Here is a 26,970-nt window from a genome sequence, read left to right as displayed (position 1 = left end):
TTTTTTTTTTTTTTTTTTTTTTTTTTTTTTTTTTTTTTTTTTTTTTTTTTAATTATTAAATTTTCAAATAATAAAGAAATTAATTAATTTAATTTACACCATATCCACTTGCCACCTAAAACCGACGTGTTCTTTGAATTAATTGTTTTGAGTTTAATTTTACCTTTTAAAAAATTAATTCACTAATATGTCTTAATTGCCCTAAAGTCCATTAATTTAAATGGTTATAAAATGGGACAGCCATGCATTATTATTTACGTGACAGTGTCTCATTAATATATTAATGTTTATAAAAACATTGGAAACAAATAAATGTGGACGAGCAATGCTAGAAGCAAAACTAAAATTGAAAGTCCGTGGTCTCGAAGATTTTACATAAAATTATTATTTTTCTTCATAAATTAGGCAAAAAAAAAATTTTAAAAATGAGTTTATATTAGTTATGAGACATAAAATTAAAATTGTTCTATAAAAAATTACAAACTTACCCTCTAAGAAAACTGTTTTATAAAAATTAGTCAAATATAAAATTAAATAATCACAAATTTCAAGGATAAAAATTAAAAAATAATAATAATTTGAAAATAAGGTATTACATTCTTTTTTGGTGTGTGAACCAAATTATTTAAATTGATATTATTTGATTTTTTTTCCGTATTTAATAGAAACTTACAATTATGCCCCAAGTTTAATAAATGTGTCCAAATTGGATTGATTCAACAATATATATCACATCAAAGAAAATTTATTCTGCTTTTTCCTTTAAAAGAAATTAAGTCTGAATTTTTCTTCCATCATCAATGAGAAATAACCACCAAATTTATTTTGATAGCTATGTCGATTTGAAATTACCTTATTACCCCCTTACATTGCCACCAATTGTTTCATTTTCAAACAATTAACATCATGCTTTCATTGATTATTTATGAATGGATAGCTAATGTTATAAGCTCTATTATATATTTTTTTAATTATTTTTATTCATGGAATTTTTTTTTTATAATATTCGTGTTTAAAAATACTATAAAAAATTACATAGAAGTTTAATTGAATTATTAAAAAAAATTATAATTATTATCTACTAGTTATTTATTTAATCGGTAAACAATTTATTATATATAAAATTGAAAATTTAAGTATAGTTACTTTCAAAAAAAATTATTAAATGTTTATAAATATTTGTATACAATTAAAAAAAATAAAAAGTCAACTCAAGCCTAGCCTAATCAAAGTAGATAGTCGAATATACCCCTGGAAATAATTTAACTGAAAAACGAAAAATAAGAAATAGGAAATGAAGCGTTATTAAATGGATAGGACTGATTCGACGTCGTATGAGCCAGAGGAGGTGAGGTTTCAGAATAGTACTTGGTAGTCGCCGTCCAAAACGACGAGGCAAGAGCTACAAAACGCGCAACTCTCGGGTCAATACACGTGGCGTGTTTTTATAAAAATCATAAAAGTCTTAAGGTTTTTCGTTGCCGTCGTTTATCCTCTGAACGGCGCCGTATTGTTTTGCCTATAAAAAGCAATGCATAGCCTCGTTGCACCATTATCCTAGAAACGGAAAAATAGTACACAAAATCAGAGCCCGAAACTGATTCGTCTTTCAGATCCAGAGATCGAAAAATGCCGAGAAAAGGAATGAGGAGTCTCCTTTTCCAGTTCTCGTCGCCGTCGAATTCCATTTCTAGGTATTCGATCTCGTCCCCGTCGAGATCTCCGGCCTTGACTCCTCGGCGGAGCTTCAACGATGCGATGATCGAACAGAGCATCGAATCTGCGGCGGCGATTGTGATGAAATGGAATCCGGATTCTTCAACTTATGCTAAAGTTACTTCGATGTTTTATGAAGACAGAAACGAAGCCATGCAGTTCATTAAGCGCGTGAATGATCTTCAAAAAGCGATGCATCTGATGGTTTCGGAAGATTCCGGTTTCGCTTCCGATAGGCTTGTTTACGCTCAAGGTTTGATGGAAATCGCAATGAAAAGGCTTCAGAAGGAGTTTTATCAGATTCTCTCCATGAACCGCGCTCATCTCGATCCGGAATCTGTTTCGGCTCGATCCTCCCGCTGCTCCACTAGATCGAGCACTTCCGCCGATTTCGACGATGACGGAACCCTAGACGATGAAGTCCAAGTCGTAGGCGATTCGATCGCTGAGGTTGAGCAAGTTTCGTCCATCGTTATGGAGGATTTACGAACCATAGCTGAGTGCATGATCTCATCTGGATACGCTAAAGAGTGCGTTAATATGTACAAAGTGATTCGAAAATCGATTATCGATGAGGGTGTGTACCGCCTCGGTCTTGAGAAATTGAGCCCTTCGCGAATCAACAAGATGGATTGGGAGGTGCTTGATCTTAAAATCAAGAACTGGTTGGATGCAATTAAACTCGCAATTAGAACGCTGTTCGTTGGCGAACGAATTCTCTGCGACAACGTTTTTTCCTCGTCTGAATCGATTAGAGAATCCTGTTTTGCTGATATATCCAGAGAAGGCGCTCTGCTTCTGTTTGGATTCCCTGAACTTGTAGCTAAGAGTAAAAAATCTCCGGAGAAAATGTTCCGTGTTCTTGATATGTACTCATCAATCGCCGAAAATTGGCCGGAGATCGAATCGATTTTCTCGTCTGAGTCCTCATCTGTAGTTCGATCTCAAGCTCTGACCTCACTCGCGAAGCTTGGCGAGTTAGTCCGTGCCATAGTAATGGATCTCGAATTCTCAATTCAGAAGAATTCATCCAAATCGCCGGTCGCTGGCGGAGGTGTTCATTCTTTAACGCTTCTCTCAATGAACTACCTCACTTTCCTCGCCGATTACGGCAACGTTTTGACGGATATTTTCGTCGATTGGATTCCGCAAGACAAGTCCTCTCTGGAACAAATTTTCTTCGGCAGTTCAGACTCCGACGATTCTCCAACGGCTTCTGCAATCTCTTTGCGAATGGGATGGTTAATTCTAGTCCTACTCTGCAAACTCGACAGCAAAGCGAAACGATACAAAGACGTTTCACTCTCGTATCTATTCCTCGCTAACAATCTTCAACACATCGTCTCTAAAGTCCGATCGTCGAATCTTCATTACCTTCTCGGCGACGAGTGGATCGCGAAGCACGAGGCCAAAGTAAGGCAATTTGCAGCCAAATACGAGGCATTGGCTTGGGGCAGAGTCTTTGATTCCTTGCCGGAGAATCCAACCGAGAAATTTTCACAAGAGGAAGTCAAAGAAATCTTCAGGAACTTCAATATGGCATTCCAAGAAACTCATCGGAAACAGAAATCCTGCTTCATTCCTGATCCAAAGCTTCGAGACGAAGTTAAACTATCAATCGGTAGGAAGCTCGTTTCGTTCTATGGAGAATTTTACAGAGCGCAGAAAGCTTACGCCGGTGCTATTGAAAAGCCGTACATCAGATTCTCCCCGGAAGATATCGGTAACTACCTCTCAGATCTCTATTTTGAACCGTCAGATTGGGCGAGCGTTTCCACCTCGTCGCCGTCGTCCACCTCCTCCTCTCACCGGCGGGAACCGGGCCCCCGTTAATCGGCCCATCCGCTGAGAATTGCCGCGTTTTTTTAATCTTTTCTTTAACTTTTCACCCTTTGTGTTTCCCGAATTTTGGATATGCCTGTGAAAGCTGCAACGGTAAATAATACGGATTTAGTACGTTTTGACATTTTGATCATAAAGTTTGAATAAATTGGTCACGCAAGACTTTTTGTATTCCATCTCTTTCGGCTTTTGTATGCAACTACTTTTTTCATCCGCCTTCAGAGTTCAGACGCACATAATTTCTTTCCGTTAAATATATGGTCCCTAACCTCTAATGTGTTTTTCGTCTGGTCCGCAATTTCAATTTTGATGTATTTAAATTACTTATTTTTTTTTAATGTTTTAATTTAATAAAAGAATTTAAATATATTGTTTTTTCATCTAGAGAATTTCAAAACTATCATATGGTATTTTTTATTTTGATTATAGATCATCAATCTTTATTTATTAAAATATTACAAAATTAACAACTAAGAAAGTGATTGCAAACATAATAATAAAAAATAAGTTTAGACATAGTTGGACCCAATTCAATTCTCACCTCTACCTCTTTATTATTTACTGACACACTATTAATTTTAAAAAACAATAATAAATTTATGGCCTAAGATAAAATTAATTCTATTATTTCAACCTTTTAAATTTATTAACGGATAAATTTTTTGAACATTCATTATTTTTAAAAAAAATTGAAGCGCTAATCCCTCCTCTATATTTATTAAGCTACAAGAATTACAATTTGTACGAATTATAAGAATTCTAAACGTCTTTGATACATCGACAATAAATAACATTATTTATAAATATAATAAATCCTAATATCAGAAAGACATATTGGTGTAACATGATCAATCATCACATTTATTGGAAAATACAAATTTAAATTAATTACAAGTTAAAGATAGGTAAAAATAAAAAAATAAAAAAATAAAAAAAGAAATTTAAGACGTGTATATATATAAGTCAAAGCTTGTGAAAGTCAAAGTGAAATATTAAAAATACAAGTGGGAAGGAGAATTCCCGTACGGCTCCGGGTGTTTTGCGGAACGATGAATATTTTGGATAACGACAGCTCCAAAAGATAACGCCTTGCCTGTCGTTTCCCCAAGACATCCAAGTCCGTACACCCCGATATCGCCCCATTGCCCCTACTTCCATCCAGCTAAGAATATAATATATTAAATTAATATATATATATCTCCAATTTTAATTATCCTCTAAAATGATTTTCAATCTGTTGCAAATAATATCTTTGATACTATTTTTTTCCCTTTTCTTAACTTAAATAAATGGTGGAAACTTAAAAAATTAATGCCAAATAAATTTGGTAATTATATAAATATTCACAATACAAAAACATCATTTTCACATGACTCTTTTATTTTTTTTATTTAATAATATTTAAAAATACAATTTTACTGAATAATATTTTATTCCATTTAATTTCAAAAACTAATTATTAGTACAAGTTGGAAATTATGCTTATGATATTGACTAATAAATATAAAACAAATTAAAATATTGTTTCATATCATCATTTTCTTAATAAAAAAAATACTTATTTCAAACTTTTACGGCACTCTAATATTTTTACATTATTAATAAAAAAAAAGGGAATATTATATATATATATATTTTTTAAAAAGAGAGCAAAAAGGCGAAGGAGAATAAAATAAAATTGTACTATAATTCCCTTTTTAGTTTCTTTAGCAAGAAAAAGTTTTGCAAAATAGGAATAAAGTGGACTTTGTAGGACTCCACAAATAAATATCTTAGAAACATAATTATGAGTTCCTTTTAATTTTTATTTTTATTTATTTTTTGCACTTCCACACTTCAATTATTAATTAATTATTATTAATAATCCCCCTTCGTATTTTCAAATTTAGTTAAAAATATAATTAGACAAAGAAAAAAAAACTTAGGTGCAGATCCCAATTTTTTATAAGAGTGTGAAAACTTTTTCCTAATAAACGTGTTTTTTAAAATCAAGGGAAACCCGCGAGAGAAAGCCAAAGAGAACAATGTTTGTTAGCTGTGGGGTTAGACGGTTCCATATGCAAATTATGTAAGCTCTCAAAAGATATTTTATTTACGTGCCAACACGAGCACATGGACCTTTTGGATCTGTTCCATGTTCATTTGAATACGAGCTAATATTGAACTATATAAACACAAAGGAAAAAACAAAAGAATAATGGGGAAAAGTGGTAGGGAAAAGGGGCAAAAGGGGCAAAAAAGGGAAGAAAGTATCTCTCCTTCAAGTCTTTGTTAGTCGAAAAGATGATGATGACGACGACGACGATGATGAACAAGGAAATATCTTGAGGCTTCTCATTTGTCAATTTCTCTCAATCATTAATATAGCTTTGCCTTGGTTTCTTAGAGCAATTTTCACATGCTTAGCTTTATCAATGGCCCCATTGGCTCATGGGACACCCAATTCCTTCTTTATCTTCAAAATTATCAAAAGGGTTTGTCAAAAACATTGGATTCAATCCGAGTTTTAACTCGAATTTGTTCGAGGTTCTTCAAGAAACGAGAAAGATCGAGAGATCCTTCCATGATTCGTTCTTGTTTTCTGAGCCTAAAGAACTTGAACTAACTTAAGTAATGATTCCAAATGAACCAATAAGAACTCTATATAGTTCTTCAAAACTTGATGCTTCTTAACACAGGTTGTAATACCCTCATGGTATGTTTCTTGGCATCCAACACGAAGTTCTTACGCCATTCTAAGCGTTCTGTTCTTACCAACGATCTTAATCTCATGGCTGTTTTGATTTTACAATTTGTTTCAAGTCCTTACATGTAGGAACATCCTGCTAATGAACCCGATAAGATTCCTCTCGTGTTCTTTCCTACGTTCTATGTAGAATCTAGATTAAACGAGAGACGGATGAACAAGGCACCCAGCTAAGAAGGTTTTGAAATCAGAACTGAATCAAATGGGTGAAGGCAAATACAGATGATCATGATCATAGATTGATAAGTACATTGCAGCAACCATTCTTTGAATCTACATTACAAAGAATAGAGAGAATAAGAGCTCAGTTCATCGGTGTTCATGACAAACAACATCAGCCAAAGAAGATGTCAATGAATACAGTAACTGAACAAAATAGTACTGACTGACAGGACTAAAGAGCTTTTACTTACAGCAATTGCTAGCTATAAAACAACATCATTACATCCAGAAAACAAACTAGATAGTTCCAAGCTTTAATCCTTCGCGTAGTTCTTTCTCTCTTGCCTTTAAATTCTCATTGCCATCAGTTTGTGATTCTTGCAGAGCAGAGAAGAGCAGTTCTTCAGCATTGATTTGGGTTTTCCTTGAGTGAAATTATAAAAAATGAGAATGCTTACAGTGAGCTATAGCTCCTTCAATGGAACGTGCCATCTCCGAGCTTGCGCTGTTGCATCTCTTAAGAACTTGTGGATCAAACATCCCGTTTGACGAGCACAAAGAGGAAGAAGACGATAACGAGGAAGAACCGGAGGAAGATACGGAGGATGGACAGGAAGGTTTACTTGCAGAGAATGAGGCTCTCCTCTGTCTTCTAACTCTGTCTTTGTCAACTAATGTAGCTGTAACATGGTCTCTTTTAGAGCCGAATTCTTTTCTTTTCGGCCTATTTTCCGCTAGTTTTGCGCAGGACTCGTCTGTACAGGCAGACTTATTGAAGAGGGACCGGATGTATGCTCGCGAGGCCTTGAGCGTACGAAACAAAGAGGACTGCCTATTCTGTTTAAGCTCTTGGCAGCTTCCCATTTCAGCATTCGTCCAATGGTCAACGGGTATTAGCTCGAAACTGAACCTGCACGACTCGGCAGGCGAAAAATTAAAGGACTTATGAGGGGTATAAATACTTGCATTAGCAGAGGACACGGAGGAGGTCGAGATGAAGGAGATTTGGAAGTTTTCTTCAAAGCAAGGTTCGGTTTCATGGTGAGCGTTGGAGTTTTGAATGAGTTTTTGGACCATTTGAATTCGAGGTGGGAGATGAAGGGGAAGAAGCTTTCCCTTGTAGAAAAGGTCGTCGGCCGGGGAAATGGCAGTTTCTCTTCCAAGTGAAACCGCATTCATTTGGAACTCGAACTCTCTCGGTTGAGGCGGAGAGTTCAGAGAATAACGGAAATTGGAAGAGGAACTTATATCCATTTCTATGTAATCCTCTGTGTAGGTACAAGAGAATTGTCCAATGGCCATCTCTTCCTTTGCTTCCTTTCTTCACCAAACTTACAAGGGAAAAGTGTGGAGGAAGTGATGCTCTTTGGAATGAAGATGGTCTGAATTTATAGTGATAACCATTCAGTGTCTCAAGATACTGAACCTTAGATATTTTGAATACTTCCAAGACGAGGATCGTGATGCTTATATAACATGTGAGAGGAGGAAGAAATAGAGAGAGAATTCGACAGCGAGCGAAGCGGAGGACCATTTGACATGAGTATGGTCCATCAAACTCATCTCATTGCTCAAATCTATGATTGAATTAAGGACGTCTGTAAAGATGAAAAGCTGTTTGTAAATTAGAATAGATAGCACAGACTGCAGAACTACACAAGATATGGACGTCTATGGAAGGTTTGAGCAGTAACTGAAAGATGGCTCAATCAGATGGGAAGATGTTCAAGTTTAGAAACCTGTTTGATCTAGAAGTCCAACAAGAAAAACGTCTAACACACGACGAACGAGCACATAGATCGTTGTGAAATCTTTTGCATCCTATTTCACGAGTGTTTTAAGGCAATAATGGTGAAGTTCCTCTCATTTTTTATCAGTGTATGTCATCAGATGTAAATCCTATTTGGTCTGTGTACCATATTTTTTCATTCCCTTCACCTAAGATCTAACTTTTGGGAGTTTTGAACTGAGTTGGTTCGAAAAAAGGGAATGGATAGGATAAGTGTGAGATCCCACGTCGGTTGGGGGAGGAGAACGGAGCATTCTTTATAAGGGTGTGGAAATCTCTCTCTGGTGGACGCGTTTAGAAAAACCTTGAGAAGAAGCCTGAAAGGGAAAGCTCAAATAGGACAATGTCTGATAGCAGTGAGCTTGGGCTGTTATAAATGGTATCAGAGCCAGACACTGAGCAATGTGTCAGTGAGAAGGTTGAGCCCCGAAGGGCGATAGGCCAGTGAGGAGGCTGAGCCTCGAAGGAGGTGGGCACGAGGCGGTGTGCCAGCAAGGACGTTGGGCCCAAAGTGAGGTGGATTGAGGGGTCCCACATCGGTTGGGGAGGAGAATGGAACATTCTTTATAAGAGTGTGAAAACCTCTCTCTAGCAGACGTGCTTAAAAAAACTGAGGGGAAGCCCGAAAGGAAAAGCCCAAAGAGGACAATATCTGATAGCGGTGGACTTGGGCTGTTACAAATGGTATTAGAGCCAAAACACCAGGTGCCAGCGAGAAGGCTGAGCCTCGAAGGGCGATGTGTCAGTAAGGACGCTGAGTCCCAAAGGGGGTGAATTGGGGGGTCCCACATCGATTGGAGAAGGGAACGAGTGACAACGAGGATGCTGGGCTCCGAATGGGGGTGGAATTGTGAGATCCCACATCAGTTGGGTCGGGGAACGAAGCATTCTGTATAAGGGTGTGGAAACCTCTCCCTAACAAACGCGTTTTCAAAAACCTTGAAGGGAACCCTGAAAGGGAAAGCTAAAAAAGGACAATATCTGATAACGGTGGGTTTGGGCTGTTACAAATGGTATCAGAGCTAGACACCATGCAATGTGCCTGCGAGAAAGCTGAGCCCCGAAGGGGGTGGATTGGGAGGTCCCACATCGATTGGAGAAGAGAAGAGTGCCAACGAAGATGCTGGCCCCGAAGAGAGGTGGATTGTGAGATCCCACATCGATTGAGGACGAGAACGAAAGCATTCTTTATATAAGGGTGTGAAAACTTCTCCCTAACATACGTGTTTTAAAAAACCTTGAGGGGAACCCCAAAGAGGACAATATCTGCTAGCGGTGAGCTTGGACAGTTATAGTAAAAAAAATTTCCTTCGATCCGAGTCCCCACTCAACCTTAAAAGGCAAAAGGACAAAAGTTAAACACTTCCCGGAAAAGATATGTTCAAAAGAGAAAAGGAGAAAAGGGTGAGGAAAATTGGAGGTAGAGATTGAGACATAAGAAGCAATGAGCAAAAGGTCTGGAAAAGAGGAAAAAATCCAAGGGAACACCAACTAATGACCTCTCTTATTCAACCAACTACTCTTGTCTGTTACTTGAATGATAAAAGAACACACGGCATGAGTATCTCCCACAACGTTAGGATGTTGACAATGTTGCTGTATTTAGCAGCAAATTCCAAAAGAAAGTAACAGCCCGCGTTAGCTTTTAAAACAGTGCTCGAAAAAAGAGAAAGTCGATAACGACTCGATATACTGCAAAACGGGAATGCTGTGTACTTTCATGGGCATTTCTGGATAAACTAAGGTATTCATACCAGATGTTTTCATGTGTACTATATTCTTTTTTCTCAGCATTATCTAACAACTCAAAATTTTATCAACTGTTCTTTTGCCAAACTGATAACAGGCAGTATGTCGATAAGACTTACTTCCAACTCAAAGAAAGTACGCTTCTTGCAGCCCCACTATGAGATCCCATATCGGTTGGAGAAAAGAACAAACATTCCTTATAAGGATGTGGAAACTTCTCCCTAGTAGACGCGTTTTAAAATTGTGAGGCTCACAACGATACACTAGGCGGTGTGCCAGCGAGGATGCTGGGCCCCCAGAGGGAGCGGATTGTGAGATCCCACGTCGATTGAAGAGGAGAATGAAACCTTTCTTATAAGGATGTAGAAACCTTTTCCTAATAGACACGTTTTAAAACCGTGAGATTGACGACAATACGTAACAGACCAAAGCGGACAATATCTATTAGTAGTGAGCTTAAGCTGTTACACCCACCGTCTTAAATCTAGAGAGAGATACGTTGGGGGTGAATTCAACTTTGTAAGAAGGGTCGAACTATAGGCCATGTTGTTTGATGGCTCTTCAAGAAGGAATTTTGATTCAGTTCACAATATGTGAGGTTGGAAGTCAAAACTCCCGACCTGGAACTCAACCATGATTCGCAGCCTTTTAAGGACTTAGAACACAAGACAATCATGGTTTGTTTGTAAACTAAATTAAAAGAAGAAAAAAAGTCGACACTAAATAAGTTCTTGTTAATTTCCTTGTAGATTAGTGAATCAAGTGGTGTAAAAAAGTTCTTAGATGCAGCTTGCATCGAGTGTCCATGTCAAACACGGATTCGTCCAGACAAACTTTTGGACAGATGTCCAACTTGCAAAAGAACATGTCTTGTCAAAAGAACATGTCTAACATTAAATTTTCCTACACATGACTTTGATAAAAATTGAAGTCTAACCCATCTAAACCCAATCTTAAATAAAAAAAAAAAACACAGCTCCTACGACAGTTTCTAAACATCTACAAGATTGTTGAGTAATGCAACTTCTCAACAATTACAGACCTTAGAAACTTTCTAAAACATGCCTCCGAGCCACGGGTTTGTGTCAAGAGACTGTTGGAGGAAATCATTTGGGATCCTCCATTTTTAGTGAAACCCGAGTTTGCTAGTAGGCCGACTTCATTATGTACTATGGCTTGGTTGGCTCGAAAGAAACGAGAGAAAAGTATTAAGGTCCATCCTTTTTAGGAGAATGCCAATCTTCTCCAGTTTGCTGACTTTAGTTTGTATTGTAAGTCTAAAAAGACATAGAAGGATGAGTGAAATTTGAAGCATTTTAAGGAAGTTTTAACTTTTTGATTACTAAAAGCTAGAAACATCATTATTAAACGAAACGAAGAAGCCAAAACATAACGAAAAGTGCAAGACAATAGAAGCATATAGAGCATCTCATCTCGTTTACGTCTACGTCTACGTGGAAATAAAAGCTACTTTTGATCTGTTTGAAACAAGGGGAAAAAGAAAAAAAGAAGAAGAAGAAGAAGAAGAAAATTTTATGCAACGGCTACCACTGATGTTAACAGATACTGGTTAATTATCTCCAACTAGACGAAGACATCGACAGTGTGTCGTGGATTTTCTCAGCAAATTTCCATTGATAATTACGAAGTTCATAGAACTAAAGGAGAAGGTTGGAGAATATGGTTTTGGAGAGGATAAGGATGTAACGAAGACTTTGGACGTTACGTAGTTTGGGTTAAGTGTATGATCTCATGAGTAAACTTCAACAGGACAGAGCCAGCAGCTGTCTCTTTCAGCTGAGTCTTTCAGCTGTGTCTTTCAATGTTATTTTTCTTCTCATTACTAGAAGCATCCATAGGCTTGTCTGCAACTTAAAAGCCAGCCCATATGCCTAAAGGAGGTTTGTTTAAGTCCCACATTTGATTGTGAGGGAGAGAGAGCTGCCATTTGGGGTGGTTCTAATTTGGTCCCTATGTTGGGAGCTAAATTGACAGAGCATTAAATTTCAAGTTGCCATGCAAGCAGGCAAAAGTTATGTTTTTTTTCTTTCTTTTTTCCTTTTTTGTTCGTGGGAGTCGGGTCGGGAAGGAGAACGAACATGACACCGTTTAGATTAAAGAACCTCAAATCATGATAAGCAAGAACATAAATTAATGAACTTAAGTGCATCTGAATGTAATATAACCAAAAAGGACGCAAAAGAAGACAAGATTAAGAGATAAAATTCAACTAACATCTTTACTTTTATTCCACACAGGAGCTTCGCTTGATCCATCCAAATAGCTACAGCTTCAAACAATGCTCCTGTGCCTCTGTGTCAAAATTACTTGAGGAAGAAAACAGTGAAAATGTGAAGAATTTCGTCTTTTTCGTACATCGAAACCGATCTTTTTCTCTGTGCAACGACTACAAATCAATCTCAGGCAATGGCACTTTCCAAAAATTCCACGCGTTATAATCCTCCTACATGGATGCAAAATGATAACGACAGTGTTAGCCTTAACGAAACCAGTATTCGGATATCTGTAAGTCGTATTTTCTCAGGCTGCTTGGACATGGCTTGAAGGATTCTACATTCATTACCTGCTCGACCAGCGAGGTTGGTGGAAACATATCGTTAACAAGCGTGTGCAAAGACGTGTAAGACTTCACGTCGATTCGATGACTAATGGCGACTTCTCCCTGGAAACAGATGCGAAGTTTGCAAAGTGAATGCCAAATTGGCTACTCGATAAAGTATGGCGAAAAGGGTTGATAAAAAATGGATACTTGGATACCTTGGGGTTGATTATGAATATCTTTCCTTTTGGAATCCCGACTTTTCGATAGCTGAGCTCATCTGTGTCTCTATTGCCAAACCCCGCATAAAACGGATTGTAGTCGGGAGGGAAAAGCTTCTTAATATCCTGTATTCGTTTATCGCCAGACGAAAAATAAGGAAAACATTCTACCCATCAGGATAATGATGAAGATCAGCTGCTCAATTTTGCATTTTTACCTCTAAACAGGCAATTTTGAATTCATGGGGTGCTCTTCTTATTACTGCCATAGACAAACGAAACCCAAAGTCAATTGTAATTTTGAATTCATGGACTCGGAATTTCTTAAACTTCGTCTACACTGACAGGCAACCTTCGCTAAGCTTCTTATGAAATGTTAGCTTACCGCTAGCGGATATTGTCCTCTTCGGACTTTCCCTTCTGGGCTTCCCCTCAAGGTTTTAAAATGTGTTTACTAGGAAGAGGTTTCCACGTCCTTATAACGAATGTTTCGTTTCCCTCTCCAACCAATGTGGGATCTCACAATTCACCCCCTTGAGGGCCCAGCGTCCTCGCTGCCACACCCCCCCGGTGTCGAGCTCTGATACTATTTATAATAGCTCAAGCCCACCGCTAGCAGATATTGTCCTCTTTGGGCTTTCCCTTTCGAGATTCCCCTCAAGGCTTTTAAAATACGTCTACTAGGGAGAGATTTTCACACCCCTATAAAGAATGCTTCGTTTTTCTCCCCAATCGATGTGGGATCTCACAACCACTTTGCTCAAACTAGTGTCAATGCTTCAAAACTTATCAAGTTCTAACCTTCATTAAAACTAATGATCATGAAATTTTACGCGTAAAAAGATATCACCTTCTCGAAATAAAGAAGGAAATAGTCCATCGGGTGAGATAACGATCGGTCCATTTGGTAACGCTTTCCCATCCTGCAGCATACAAGAACTCTTATCAAATTCATACTTTCCTTTAAGTCAACATGATGATAAAAATCAAAACATTCAGGTAACTGGTCTGGCCAAGGTCAATTTTTCGATCGAAACGAAGCAGTCACTACCAATTTATATCAACGAAACCTGTTTTAGGTTGAGTAAGAAACTCCGGGTAAGATACGCCTGAACAATGGCCCGTGCACTGAGAAATAGTAGCTGATAACCATTCTCCTGAGTAACACAAATGAAGCATTTGATTAACACAAAAGCTTCATCAACCATGGAAATCGAGTCATCTAGGAAACACAACTTTGGAAGAATCGATGCAGAAAACGTACCTTTATTGCGGTAAATAGTCTAGCCACGCCAGATTGCGTCCAATCCTTCCCGACCAAAGGCATGAATTGACCTAATACATCAGACCTGAAAAATATGATTCAAGATGAGTTATATTATCCAAGGATCATTACAAATGACCAACAAACCACAACAAGAGCCATATCGACATCAGAAATTAGGACCTGGACTGGGTGTGGTAGTGTCGGGTCCAAATTTTCATCCAACGTTCTAATAGATTTCTACTCTATAGGTAGTTTTGAAACTTGGATTTAAGCGGAGTAGGCTAACGTATATTTAAGAGTAAAGAAGGCTCACTTGGTAATAGTCCCATCAACATCAGAAATCACAATTCTTGCATTCCATTTCCATAGGTAAATGTGAGCGTCGACCTGTTAAAAATAATTTTAGCATTAACATATAAAAAAACACGATAACGTGCTTATAATATCCATATCACGAGTCTAGACCGAAACCTTTTGTGTCCCTAGAACCCGAGTTGAAAAAGTGAAAGCTATCATGTTTTGTCCCTCTTTCAGATTCAAAGATGCTATCTGCTCAGTTGTTGGAACATTTGTCCTCACAAGCTGTCTCTTAGAAGGCTCATTGCTGCGGTTCGGCACCCTTGGACTTTGTTCTCCTAGTGAGTTCTGTAATGTACATTCGGAATCGACAAAAATCTCCTCATTCGATGAGCTACTGTTACTGTGATCGAGCGTTTTAATCCTTCTAAATGGAATATGCCAGAGCCTCCATCTTCGGCCAGCCGGAGTGGACGCGGGAGTAGATTCATCGTCCCCAGGCTTCAATGAGCCATCCTGTTCCACAGAAATTGCATCTTTGGGATCCACTTCTAAATCAACTCCAAATGCAGCCATCCCCAGTATTATAGGAGCGGCTTTTTCCCACGACATGTACCTTTCTCCGTATCTGATAATTAGATTCCCATTTTTAGTAATTGATGAAGCGGACTTTTCAAATTCCTCTGCAGACACACGATGTGCGTCGAAGACTTCGGCTGCAGCAACCAAGCCCATACCAGCACGAAGTTCATGCCCGCAAAGTGATATCTCGAAGCCTGCATGTAACCAGAGAATGTATAGTCTGTGGCAAAGAACTGTTGAAGAATTTGTAACTAAATTTAAATGAAAAGATGATTACTTGTTGAATGATGATATGTACTTCCACATAAAGCATCTGCTGGAAATATCTCCAGCTCTCTTACACTGCACTCGTCATCAGCAACGGGCCCTTGCGAACCGCTGTCCATTCTTTCAATTCCCTCAATTGTGTTGTCAAACTGTTTGTCATCGAACACGTTTTCCTCGGTTCCACCAGCTTTAACAAGTACCTCTCGAGTCATATTCACAACAGAGCTATCGGAATCACTACCTGAACGTGTCCCATTTCTATCTCTGGAGTCAACAACACTCCCCCCATTGGTTTTAGATACCGATGGAACAATCGTGTTGACTTTTTCTTCTAAATATTCAGCCTCCACTGGAGAGCTGACACTTTCAGAATCAGTGTTTCCAACCAGTTTGGCGAATTTCGAGAGCTCCAAACAGTCTTTAGAAATCGCTTTCTCAATTCTAATGCGGCCATCTCGAGTTCCTCGGGTTTCTTCAGTTTGAGAAACAGCACTACCCTTAGACTCATTGCTCAAACCACCAACTTTATCCATTGTGGCGTTTTCCGTAGATGTATTGAGCTGATTGATATAATCAGCTGCCCAAGCATCCTCGCCTGTAAACTCGTCGTCTTCACAAAATTCAGTCCCCTCCCCAGGACCCAAATGAAACTGAGGTGTACTTAACTGCACATCTTCTGTATTTTGTTCGGTTGCCAATATCGGTGCAGTCAGGACTTGACCATCGACACTCACTAGGATAACCTCCGAATCCGTACCCTGTGACTCGGCACAACTCTCAGTCTCTAAATTCTCGTATCGATTAGAATTACTCTCTAAATCCTCCACAGAAGACAGCTCATCCTGAAAATCATAGAATCGATGCTCAACATCAGATTCTGCCCTCTCCAATCGAGCAACTGCCATAGAACTGTCTTCATCTCGCAGCTGAATGACAGTAGTGTCCGAGACACTGTGCTCCAGCCGACCCGTAACAATGAAATTTTTATTGTGGTCATCCTTGCTGTCTACAAAAATGACACCATCCTTAACCATATCATCTGTAACTCCATCAGCCTGATCTCCTTGACCAGTTTCTACTTCCTTTATGAAATAAGCCTCACCAGAGTTATCAAGATACATATGGAAATTGGCTTCAATGCCATTGACAGATATGTGGACGATCTTCTCCGTACCCTTTAAAACGCCTTGAAATTTACCAAATCGAACATACCACGGCGCGCTGCGAAAACTCCCATCCTGCTGCTGAACAACGATTATATCGACTGCCCCACCGAAGGGATGAAACGGTGTGGCAACCGAATAAACTCCTTGTGAAATGAGACTGCCAACTCTGCCAACAACGTTCATTTGGACGCTCGATTAGATATTCACGTTCCTTCGTTTGTTTCCTTTCAATCAAACCTGGCATAATTTATATCCTCCAGTTCTTGTGAAACTAATTTCACAACTTGAATACTTTTCAATCTTTTGTTATAATCACCACTCTACCAAATCTACCAACAAAATTCACTACATTACATTCAATTCACAATATAAACGCATTGAATTAAGAAACTCTAAATTTCCAATCAAATCACGAACAGCAGAATCAACCAAATACCTGAAATCTAAAATCAAATTCTTTTGCATGAACGAATCATTACTGAACATAAACGCATTGAATTAAGAAACTCAAAATTTCCAAAGTTCTAACAACACACACAAATCAAAAGAAAATCGAAACAAACCTAATTCCGATCATGCGATGATGAGAAAACCAAACAAAGAAAGAAAAAGAAACTTGCCGCAAATTTCGACCGCTAAAAGTTAAAACAACATACATTCTTCAATCTTGTCGGAGTCTTTCTCCTGTTGGCAACGAAAAAATTTGTAAATTTTGAGGTTCGTGGAGGTGGGTCGGAAAATGGGTGTCATGAATTTTCTTTACGAGAATGATTTGGACGACAAAAAAAAAAATTTTAAAAATCCAGAAGCAGAAATCTCATAACCATGCGCATTAAATAGGCAAATGGGTGTGATGGAAATACCAAAATGGCCTCCTTGTAAACGAAATTAGCGATCAGATCCGAGGAATTAGAGGCATTTGCAGTGTTGATGATCGGAGGAGCAAGGGTGTTTTGGAGACTAAGAAAAGTTTCCTGTCTCATAATTGATTTTTCCCCGCCTTCAAGATTGGTAGAACCAGACAACATCAACAACCTCGTGGAACTCGAATACATGTCATTTGTTTTAATTATTATTTTTTTAAAATAAACAATTACCGGGGTGTACATTCAACCGGATAACTCAGATCAACCCAACCCGAATTATAGGGTTGGATTGGATTAGATTAGCATTTCAAATAGGGTTGGGTTCATTTTTTTGAACCCGAACTGAATCGATTCGATTTCGAATTCATGGCGAAATCTCTAAGTTGATCCAACCAAATAAAAATATATAATATATTAAAAAATCCATTTGACATACTTAACTTTTTTTTTTAAAACATATTTAATTTTTTTTTATATTATTATATTATTATATTATTTTTAATTTATTCGTTTAGTTTTTTATATATATATATATATATATTTTAAAAATAACTTGATATTTCATATCATTTTTAAAACACTTTAGAATAAATGGACATATAACTATTAATACATTTTATACCTATAATAACATTAATTATAATTTATACTAGAGGTTCATAAATTATATATATAATATATAATTTTAAAATATATTCTAAATTATAATATATGATCTTAATATTTCATACCATTTTTAAAACACTTTAAAATAAATGAATATATAACTATTAATACATTTTATATATATAATAACATTAATTATGATTTATATTAAATATTATTTTAAAATATAACATATTCTAAATTATAATATATTTATTATCTATTTGGAGCAACACGGTAATAAAATTAGAATATAAAACAAAAAAGTAAAAAAAAATCTAATTTATGTATATTTGAAAAGGTAGTTAATTTTTAAAATTAAAATAATTTGAACCGTTAAATAAATTTTTTTCTCCCCTATTTTTTAAAATCTATAAATTAATTTCATTACCTTCATTTATTCATTCTTCATTTAGATCGGTGCAGCATTCCAGGAAGAGCCCAAAACCATCATTGATACCGTTCGAAGCCTATAAATTAATTTCATTCCCTTCATTTATTCATTTTCATTATTCAAGTCTGTGCAATTCAGCAGGAAGAGCCTAAAACCATCATCAATACCATTCAAATTCTCAAAAGGTTAGATCTCGAGTTTCAATTTTTTCATTATTTTAGAGTTATTTTTCAATTTGTAGATGTAAAGTTTAGAGGTATTTTTTTCGTTCGCTTTTCAGATAAATATCATTAATAATATTAGAGATCAAATAAATATCATCCCGTTTTATTGAAAATTAAATACATTAACAATTTTGATTCGGTATTTTATGGAAATAATAGAAATATGTTGAAATTTTTATAAGAATTTATTACATTAAATCTAAAGTTGTGTAGATCTTAAATATAAATTTATAATCTACTATATTTAAAAAAAAAAAATTCCACCAAAATTGAAATATATATACATCTTGTTTTTTTATCCTTCTCTGACAAAAAAATTTTAAATTCAAATTCAATTTTGGTTGCAGTTTTGATTCCTTTCATGGCAATGGATTCAAGCATGTTTCCGTTCGGCTACGACTTCGCTCCCACAGATGAAGAACTATTGATTTATTATTTGTTCCATAAGATTGTTGGAGACATCGTTCCGTCAATTTCGTTGCCTGTGATCGATATTTACTCCCATGAACCTGCTATGATATGGCAACAATGCGGAGGAATGGAGGATAAAGACATCTACTTTTTCACGACCCTAAAAAAGAAGAAATCTCGTATCATCAGGAAGGTCGGTCTTAACGGTGGCACTTGGAGTGGGGAGAGCAAAGGCCATAAAGTATTTTCTTCTGCTAACAATGCTCCCATCGGTACTATTAAACGTTTTCACTATGAGACTTCTGGAGGAGTGAATGCTAATGATGACGATTGTTCCTGGATAATGCATGAATACACACTTGATCCCACCGTCCTAACCAATGGGTTTGTACATGATTCGTATGTAGTTTGTCTGATTCGAAAAAGAATATTGAAAAAAGTAAGGAATACAGTCTCGTCAACCATACAAGCACCCTTTGTTTTTAATGGCCCTACAACAACACAAACAGATGCCCTTTACATGGATGGGGTCAATAAATGGTACGTATCATTTCTTATTTATCAAAATTATATATTTTTTAACTTGTTCATAAATATATATATTTTTTTTAATTTTTACAGTCCACCGGCACAAATGATAGAATCACATGATGATATAATGTTCACAAATGAGTTTGAGGAGCCACTAGAAGAATTAAATGCGGAACATTCTGATAATATAATGTTTGCAAATGAACTCGAGAACCAACCAGAAGAATCAAATGCGGAACATTCTGATCATATAATGTTTGCAAATGAGCTTGAGAACCAATTAGAAGAATTAAATGCGGAACATTCCGATGATATAATGTTCGCAAAAGAGATTGAGAATCAATTAGAAGAATTAAATGCGGAACATTACGATGATATAATGTCAGCAAATAAGTTTGAGAAGCAACCGGAAGAATTAAATGCGGAACATTGCCACATAGAAAAAGATTCCAGCAATGACTTTGAATGGTAGGTAACATTTTAATTTTAATTGATAACAAAAAAATAATTTAATTTTATAAGTATAATATTTTTTAAATAATGTTTTTTTTTTCTTTCTTCTTAATTTTCAACAGTCCACTCGAACAAATGATGAAATTAGATGATCAATCTTTTGAAAATACAATGTTGGTAAATGAGTTTGAGATGCAATGGGACGAGTTAAACCTAGAATTTCCAGACCTAGAAATAAATTCAAGTATTGACCATTCAAGGTAAGCGAGTTTTTTTTTTTTTTTTTTTTTTTGAGGAATAAGTTTTTGTTTTTCTAATTTTTTTTTTTCTTCCTAATTTTCAATAGTCAACCTGTACAAATAATGGAATTACACGATCAACTTTCAAGTGATGATATAATTTTCGCCAGCCAACTTGAGAATCAGCTGGAAGAATTAAACACAGATTTTCCAGTCCTAGAAAGTATTGACCATTCAAGGTAAGCCATATTTTGAATTTGTGAGTTTTCTTTTTCTTTAACGTATAAGTTTTTTTTTTTTTCTAAATATATTTTTTTTCTTCCTAATTTTCAATAGTCAACCTGTACCAACAATGGAACTACACTATCAATCTTCAAATGATGATACAATCCCAAATGAGTTTAATAAGCAACTGGCAACATTAAATACAGAATTTCCAGACATAGAAAAAAATTCAAGTAACGACCATGAATGGTAGGTGATATTTTCATTTTGATTGATAACCAAAAAAAAATATATCTCTCTATTTCAAAAATAATTTAATTTTGTATGGGTAAGTATTTATTTTTATTTTAACCATGTTGATGAACAATTATTTATTTTTTAAAATTTTGGTTTTAGTTCACCGGCTCAAATAATGGAATCCTATGTCCAATATTCAAACAATGATATGCTGGTTCCTGAAGGGAACGAAAAGGAACTTGAACAATGGAACATATTCAACAGAGAACAAAGTTCAAATTATAATCATCAATGGCATTAGGTAAGTTATCCAATTTATTCGTATTTAAATTATTTGTAAACATTTTAATTTATCATTATATTTATTTTTTCATTTATTAATTATTTTTATAAATTCATTATTTTGCAGATGTGATCGTGCTTCTGTTTCGAGCAAAGATGCATTCTCTCTTTTCATATTTTTATTATTTTTAGTTTAGATAAAGTGTAAAGATAATTATCATGGTGATAATTATCCCGTTTTTTTTTTCCAACTGTAATAAGAAAAAATATATCTATATATATAGATCTGATTTCATTCCCTAAATTTCAAAATATTTTATTTTTATTTAAGTTTTATTAGTCAATAAATGTTTTACCAGATTTGGAATCTCAGTAACACAAAGTTTATCCACTCAAGAGTTCATCACTTCGCAGTCTTTTTTTTTTTTTTTGAATTTGAATTTGAATTTGAAATGCATATGAATAATTGAGTTGAATTATTAAACCAAGCAAACAGAATATAATTTCTTTTCTTCTTTAATCTTTTTCGGTAAAGCCAAAAAAAATTAGGTAAAAAATTATAGAATGTTGAAAATTTCCATCAAGTATGAAGACCAGTATCAGGAAAGGGGAGGAAATGTTCTTCTCAAGTTATCGTCCAAAAGAATCCTAAGCTGCAATCACAGCTACTGATATTCTCCATTTTTTGCTTTTAACTTTTTTTTTTTTTTCTTTCACTAATATTATTTTAGGCTTTCAGTTTTGTTGTTGATTTCATCTTTTTCTAGGGTTCGTGAATTGAAAGTTGCAAAAAACTCAGAGGACAATAGAGAGGGATGGGAGAGAGATCAGAATGAGCTATGAAGTAATGAAGATGATTAAACACAAACAAAAAGCATGTGAAATTCAATTACAGAACAAGAAGAAGAAAGAACAGATCAAACTTCCAGACTCGGAATCAATTACCATTACTTCCACTTCTATGCTCCACAACATCGACACTTGCAGAACACGTCAAAATCCTTCGAAAAATCCGGAACAGAACGAAACTGCAAGAAAATTTCTTCATCTTCCTCCAAATGAAACACTTCCTCTTCCGATTGCGATTCCGATTCTGATTCTGATTCCTCTTATCGCCCGATTTTCTCCTCTTTCTCTGACCTAATTTCTCCTTTACTTTCCACAAACACCTCCTCGTTTTCTCCCGCACCGATTCCTTCGTCGAAAATTTATAGCTCCTCAAATACATTTGCCTGCACGATACTCCATCCACAACCGGAACGCGGCGGCGCGTTCTCGGAATCGCCGATTTATCGGTCTCGTTATCCGAATCCGTCCAATTCGAGAGGTTGATATAGGCCGCGCGCGGCGGACGGCCACTGTCCACGGTGCTAATGCAGTAGTTCGTTGTACAGACCGCGCTCATTTTCTCTGATCGATGATCGTTAATGGCGGAGAAGGGCGAGGAGGGTCGGGAGCATTAGCAGAAGATTGATTTTGAGAAATGATCTGAGATATGAATTATTGATTTGTTTGTTTTTATAAAGAAAATTTGGGGGAATTCTCGTACGCCAAACAGAAGCTGAAAATGGATCCGAGGCGCTTTTCTTCTTTTAATTGTACAGTTTTATTGATTTATTTATTCATTTTTTTGTCAGTAAGATCAACGGTCTAACATTGACATTATTATTAGCATATACCAAGAGTTTTAAAAAAAAATTTAACATTTTAAATTACAATAAATATAATATAGAAGTTATATAAACTAAATTACCACAAATAACCAATTTTGCCCCCATATATTTTAAAATTGTTTTTCTATTTTAAATATTAGTCGATGATGCAACTATTTTTTTTCGCTCTAACTAAATTTATAGTTTAATCTTCTCGTTACAATGTACAAAATATTATCGAAAAAATATACATTTTTATTCTTAAAGTTGAGGCAAATGTCGATTTTGGCACGAAATTTGGTTCCATTATATTGATATAATAAAAATGTTTATATGTTATTTTTTAATAAAAAAATCTCTTATCTTGTTCCGATATTTTTTTTTCTCCTATTTGAGCTCCTTCACCAACCTTAGCACCGACCCATTTCCATTTCACTTGCTTGTCGAAAGCTTCGTCTAAGGAATGATAACGTTTTGTTTAATATTTCTCATCGTTCCACAACACTGTTAAGGCAGGACAACTAGAGATGTATCATGGAAGGAGAAAAAGAAAGATTATTTATAATATATATATATATATATATTATCATTTTTATGATAAAAAAAATGTAATGTCTAAATTATACCAAATTAAATATTTATTTAGTTTAAAGATTAAATGGCACGATTTTAAACTTAAAAACGAAGTGGACAGTGAACTAGATTATTGTTTAATTAAAAAATATCTCGTGAATTGCAATTGTAAAGATTGGGCAATAATCTAGTTGAAATAATAATAACAAATAAATAAATAAAAAGACTGGAAGTGTTTCGAACTTGGCCCATTTTCATGTTAACGGATTTGGTTAGAAACGGCCCAACACAGTGCCACGTGGACATAGTTTGAATAAGAAGTTAAATTTTATTATTAAACTTGTTAAATAATAATAATAAAATTTTTTTAATTAATTTTTTTATAGATTAAGTTTAAAATTTAACCATAAACGAAGAGATTTATTAAAAATAGGAATATTATAATAATATTTTAATTTAAATCTCTATTACTTGAAGGAAGTAAAAGTAAAAATAAAAATAGCATTATTCTAATAATTTATGAAAAAAGTAAAAAATGAAATGTTTTTGTAAAAAGAATGGGAATGAAACCTTTTTTTAACTTAATTTTATTTTAATAATAAGAAGGAGACGAAAATGGCCGTTGGGTTACCTTACACACCTAATGTTAATAAATTAAACTTTACCAATTACTTATTACCTGAGTAGGGTTTTCCAAAATATTTAACAAATAAATGCGTGGAGAATACATCTTAATGAAAAAATATCATACTTAGTACGGGTAAGAATGGTTCTTTTTACGTGGTTAAAAAAATCGTTTTAAGCATTTGACAATATATTATAAACACGTTCAAACCTTTCGTTTCGTCATAGTGTTCATATTCAACTTGTTTGAATAGCAAATATCAAGGTCTCGTCTTTTCTTTTTTTGTTATTTAAATTTATTTTTATTTACTTACCATTATAACACATTTTCAAAATTTAAAATCAAAATTTTTAAGAACTTATAACAAAAAAATTCAAATGTTTTTAGCAACAAAGGATAAAATAATTAATTTTGAGACTGTTTATAAACATAGTAACTTTGAATTGCATTGTAATGATAAAATAAATTATATATTAATAAAAATATTATTTAATTTCATACTTTGTCTCGGAAAAAAAAATTATAAAAATACTCTCAAATTTTTTAAATAAACCAAAAAATATTTAGAATCATGATAATATTTCAACCTAAAGTTTAAAAAATAGATAAGGTTTCGTGAAGATGTAAATATGTAAGGAGGAAGTTGGGTTGGTTTATGAATGACATTGGTAAGAAAATGGAAACCTTGCCGCAACTCCCCTCTCTCATTCTTTTCTCCGGGCGTTGGAGATTTGATACTCCAATTCAACCACCACAATTTCTCTTCACCATAAATTCCTCAATTTTGATGCCTTTCCTTACTAAATTCTCTTCCCTTCTCTAACTAAGACGCCGCCGCCGCCGCCGCCGTCCAAATGGCTGCTACCGGCGGCGACAGTTTCCCAAGGAGTTGGAGTTACACCAACGAATCGGAGCTCAGAGAGTTCGCCCGGCGACCCACTCTCGGCGAGCTCCTGAAGCGAGTGGAAGACGCACAGTCGCCAGATCACCGTACCGTCGACGTTAGTTATGGGTGCAGTTATCTGGCGCCGCCCCCGGTGTTGTATCCTTTCAAGCTTTCGTTTCAGAATCTGAGTTACAGCGTGAAAGTTCGGCGGAGAGGTTCGTCGTTGCCGGAGAATTTGACGGCGGAAGAGAATGGTGGAAGGGTGAAGCTGTTGCTTAATGATATCTCCGGAGAGGCGAGGGAAGGGGAAATTATGGCGGTGCTTGGAGCTAGTGGGTCTGGGAAATCTACGCTCATTGACGCTCTCGCTGATCGGATTACAAAAGGTTAGATTTAAAAAAAAAATCCTTATATTTTAATTTTAATTTTAATTTACAAATATGTTCTTATTTTGAGTAGAGAAATTGAGAGGGACGGTGACATTAAACGACGAAGTTTTGGAATCTGCGCTGCTGAAAGTAATCTCCGCCTATGTGATGCAAGACGATCTTCTGTTTCCGATGCTTACAGTGGAAGAGACTCTCATGTTCGCGGCGGAGTTCCGGCTACCTCGCTCACTCTCAAAATCCAAGAAGAAAGCGAGAGTTCAAGCATTAATCGATCAATTAGGTCTAACAACCGCCGCGAATACCGTCATCGGCGATGAAGGTCACCGCGGCGTCTCTGGTGGAGAACGACGTCGTGTCTCTATCGGAATCGACATTATCCACGATCCGATACTTTTGTTCCTCGATGAACCTACCTCGGGCCTCGATTCCACCAGCGCTTTCATGGTTGTCAAAGTCTTGCAGAGAATCGCACAGAGCGGAAGCATTGTGATAACGTCGATTCATCAACCGAGTTATCGAATCCTCTCGTTGCTTGATCGATTGATCTTCCTTTCCCGTGGGCAAACCGTTTACAGCGGATCTCCGGCAGAGTTGTCAGATTTTTTGGCTGATTTTGGGCATCCGATTCCAGAGAACGAAAATCGGACGGAATTTGCCTTGGATTTGGTTCGAGATCTGGAAGAAACTGCTGGTGGAACCAGATCCATGGTGGAACACAACAAATCATGGCAGTGGAAGAACAAGAATCACTTAAAAGGTCAGAGAACTATTCGTCGCAATTCTTCTCATCGATTTCATCTCTGTCTCAAAGACGCCATTAGCGCAAGCATTTCGAGAGGGAAATTAGTCTCGGGCGCCCCAATTGATTCGAATCGTTCTTCTTCGTTCTCGAAATTTTCAAATCCTTTGTGGACTGAGATTTTAGTGCTAGCAAAACGATCGATTACGAATTCGAGGAGAATGCCAGAGCTATTTGGAATTAGATTGGGCGCGGTTCTGATCACCGGGGTAATTTTAGCCACCATGTTTTGGCATCTGGATAATTCCCCTAAAGGTGTTAAAGAACGGTTAGGGTTCTTCGCCTTCGCCATGTCCACAACCTTCTACACCTGTGCAGAGGCAATCCCTGTTTTCCTTCAAGAACGATACATTTTTATGAGAGAAACAGCCTACAACGCTTACCGTCGATCTTCTTACGTTCTCGCACATTCATTAATCTCCATTCCGTCGTTGATTATCCTCTCTTTGGCCTTTAGTGGAACGACGTACTTCGCCGTTGGTCTCGCCGGCGGCTTCTCTGGATTTCTTTTCTTCTTCGCCGCCGTACTCGCCGCCTTCTGGGCCGGGAGTTCGTTTGTTACATTTCTCTCCGGCGTCGTTTCTCATGTAATGTTAGGCTACACCGTCGTTGTCGCCATTTTAGCGTATTTTCTTCTCTTCAGTGGCTTCTTCCTCAGCCGGGACCGGATGCCGCCGTACTGGATCTGGTTTCACTACATGTCGCTGGTGAAGTATCCGTACGAAGCAGTGTTGCAAAACGAGTTTGAGGCGACAGCAGAGTGCTTCGTCCGCGGTGTTCAGATGTTCGACAATACGCCACTCGCGACGGTGCCAGCGGCGGCGAAGGTGGAGCTGCTGAAGAGCATGGGGAAGACGTTGGGGTTCAACATCACCGGATCCACCTGCGTTACTACCGGCTCCGACGTACTGAGGCAACAGGGGATTACGGATTTGAGCAAATGGAACTGTATTTGGATCAGTATGGCTTGGGGATTCTTTTTCAGAATTCTGTTTTATTTCGCGCTCTTGTTTGGTAGTAAAAACAAGAGAAACTGAAAATTAACCCAAAAAAATTAATTAAAAACTGTATTTAGGGAGTGAAGAATCACGACTTTATAATCTATTTATAATTTAATAATACTCTCTGTATCCTACGAAAGTTTTAGGAAGTACAAAATAAAATTATATTTTTAA

At 36.4% G+C, this 26,970-nt stretch overlaps 6 protein-coding genes across 11 annotated transcripts; 3 read left to right on the top strand and 3 right to left on the bottom strand.

Annotated features, from left to right (window-relative positions):
- The first annotated feature begins 1,545 nt into the window (after positions 1-1,545).
- Positions 1,546-3,729, top strand: LOC111441437 (exocyst complex component EXO70H1). The gene has a single exon (XM_023078424.1). The coding sequence runs from the start codon at positions 1,630-1,632 to the stop codon at positions 3,547-3,549; it is 1,920 nt and encodes a 639-aa protein (XP_022934192.1). The 5' UTR covers positions 1,546-1,629; the 3' UTR covers positions 3,550-3,729.
- Positions 3,730-6,627: 2,898 nt separating this feature from the next.
- LOC111442224 (probable membrane-associated kinase regulator 4) lies at positions 6,628-8,496 on the bottom strand. The gene has a single exon (XM_023079530.1). It carries the CDS (start codon positions 7,766-7,768, stop codon positions 6,902-6,904), a length of 867 nt encoding a protein of 288 aa, XP_022935298.1. The 5' UTR covers positions 7,769-8,496; the 3' UTR covers positions 6,628-6,901.
- A 3,621-nt stretch (positions 8,497-12,117) lies between these two features.
- Positions 12,118-17,379, bottom strand: LOC111442427 (phosphatidate phosphatase PAH1-like). Of its 6 annotated transcripts, XM_023079847.1 has the most exons (13): positions 17,228-17,379; positions 17,021-17,048; positions 16,801-16,842; positions 15,209-16,693; positions 14,524-15,125; positions 14,366-14,439; positions 14,050-14,134; positions 13,856-13,942; positions 13,636-13,708; positions 13,004-13,047; positions 12,783-12,911; positions 12,589-12,687; positions 12,118-12,468 (listed from the first exon to the last, which is right to left on the bottom strand). In XM_023079847.1, exons 4-13 carry the CDS (start codon positions 16,545-16,547, stop codon positions 12,412-12,414), a joined length of 2,589 nt encoding a protein of 862 aa, XP_022935615.1. In that variant the 5' UTR covers positions 16,548-16,693; positions 16,801-16,842; positions 17,021-17,048; positions 17,228-17,379; the 3' UTR covers positions 12,118-12,411. The 6 variants fall into 6 exon arrangements, with proteins under 6 accessions (XP_022935615.1, XP_022935616.1, XP_022935618.1 ...); XM_023079848.1 differs by lacking the exon at positions 17,021-17,048; XM_023079850.1 differs by lacking the exons at positions 16,801-16,842; positions 17,021-17,048.
- A 1,481-nt stretch (positions 17,380-18,860) lies between these two features.
- On the top strand, positions 18,861-21,714 carry LOC111441766 (NAC domain-containing protein 12-like). Its single transcript, XM_023078863.1, has 5 exons — positions 18,861-19,444; positions 19,526-19,903; positions 20,011-20,148; positions 20,235-20,366; positions 21,639-21,714. The coding sequence occupies exons 1-5, from the start codon at positions 18,861-18,863 to the stop codon at positions 21,712-21,714; spliced, it is 1,308 nt and encodes a 435-aa protein (XP_022934631.1).
- Positions 21,705-22,483, bottom strand: LOC111441435. The gene has a single exon (XM_023078422.1). The coding sequence runs from the start codon at positions 22,274-22,276 to the stop codon at positions 21,809-21,811; it is 468 nt and encodes a 155-aa protein (XP_022934190.1). The 5' UTR covers positions 22,277-22,483; the 3' UTR covers positions 21,705-21,808.
- A 1,918-nt stretch (positions 22,484-24,401) lies between these two features.
- On the top strand, positions 24,402-26,849 carry LOC111441522 (ABC transporter G family member 20-like). Its single transcript, XM_023078557.1, has 2 exons — positions 24,402-24,993; positions 25,067-26,849. Exons 1-2 carry the CDS (start codon positions 24,576-24,578, stop codon positions 26,830-26,832), a joined length of 2,184 nt encoding a protein of 727 aa, XP_022934325.1. The 5' UTR covers positions 24,402-24,575; the 3' UTR covers positions 26,833-26,849.
- The last annotated feature ends 121 nt before the right edge of the window (positions 26,850-26,970 follow it).

The sequence above is a fragment of the Cucurbita moschata genome, unplaced genomic scaffold (genome assembly GCF_002738365.1).
Source record: "Cucurbita moschata cultivar Rifu unplaced genomic scaffold, Cmos_1.0 Cmo_Scf00004, whole genome shotgun sequence".
In the NCBI taxonomy this organism is placed as follows: Eukaryota; Viridiplantae; Streptophyta; class Magnoliopsida; order Cucurbitales; family Cucurbitaceae; genus Cucurbita; species Cucurbita moschata.
Note: the sequence above shows the minus strand (reverse complement) of the source record. Positions and strands in the feature narration are given on the sequence as shown.

Excerpts from the sequence above, each read along its gene's own strand:
- LOC111441437 (XM_023078424.1), top strand. The coding sequence starts at position 1,630 with ATGCCGAGAAAAGGAATGAGGAGTCTCCTTTTCCAGTTCTCGTCGCCG.
- LOC111442224 (XM_023079530.1), bottom strand. The coding sequence starts at position 7,768 with ATGGCCATTGGACAATTCTCTTGTACCTACACAGAGGATTACATAGAA.
- LOC111442427 (XM_023079847.1), bottom strand. The coding sequence starts at position 16,547 with ATGAACGTTGTTGGCAGAGTTGGCAGTCTCATTTCACAAGGAGTTTAT. Across the intron at positions 15,126-15,208 it reads TACATATCATCATTCAACAA|GCTTCGAGATATCACTTTGC; the intron begins GTAATCATCTTT and ends GGTTACATGCAG. Across the intron at positions 13,943-14,049 it reads GACTATTTACCGCAATAAAG|GAGAATGGTTATCAGCTACT; the intron begins GTACGTTTTCTG and ends TGTGTTACTCAG.
- LOC111441766 (XM_023078863.1), top strand. The coding sequence starts at position 18,861 with ATGGATTCAAGCATGTTTCCGTTCGGCTACGACTTCGCTCCCACAGAT. Across the intron at positions 19,445-19,525 it reads ATGGATGGGGTCAATAAATG|TCCACCGGCACAAATGATAG; the intron begins GTACGTATCATT and ends TAATTTTTACAG. Across the intron at positions 20,367-21,638 it reads GAAAGTATTGACCATTCAAG|GGTTCGTGAATTGAAAGTTG; the intron begins GTAAGCCATATT and ends ATCTTTTTCTAG.
- LOC111441435 (XM_023078422.1), bottom strand. The coding sequence starts at position 22,276 with ATGAGCGCGGTCTGTACAACGAACTACTGCATTAGCACCGTGGACAGT.
- LOC111441522 (XM_023078557.1), top strand. The coding sequence starts at position 24,576 with ATGGCTGCTACCGGCGGCGACAGTTTCCCAAGGAGTTGGAGTTACACC. Across the intron at positions 24,994-25,066 it reads CGCTGATCGGATTACAAAAG|AGAAATTGAGAGGGACGGTG; the intron begins GTTAGATTTAAA and ends TATTTTGAGTAG.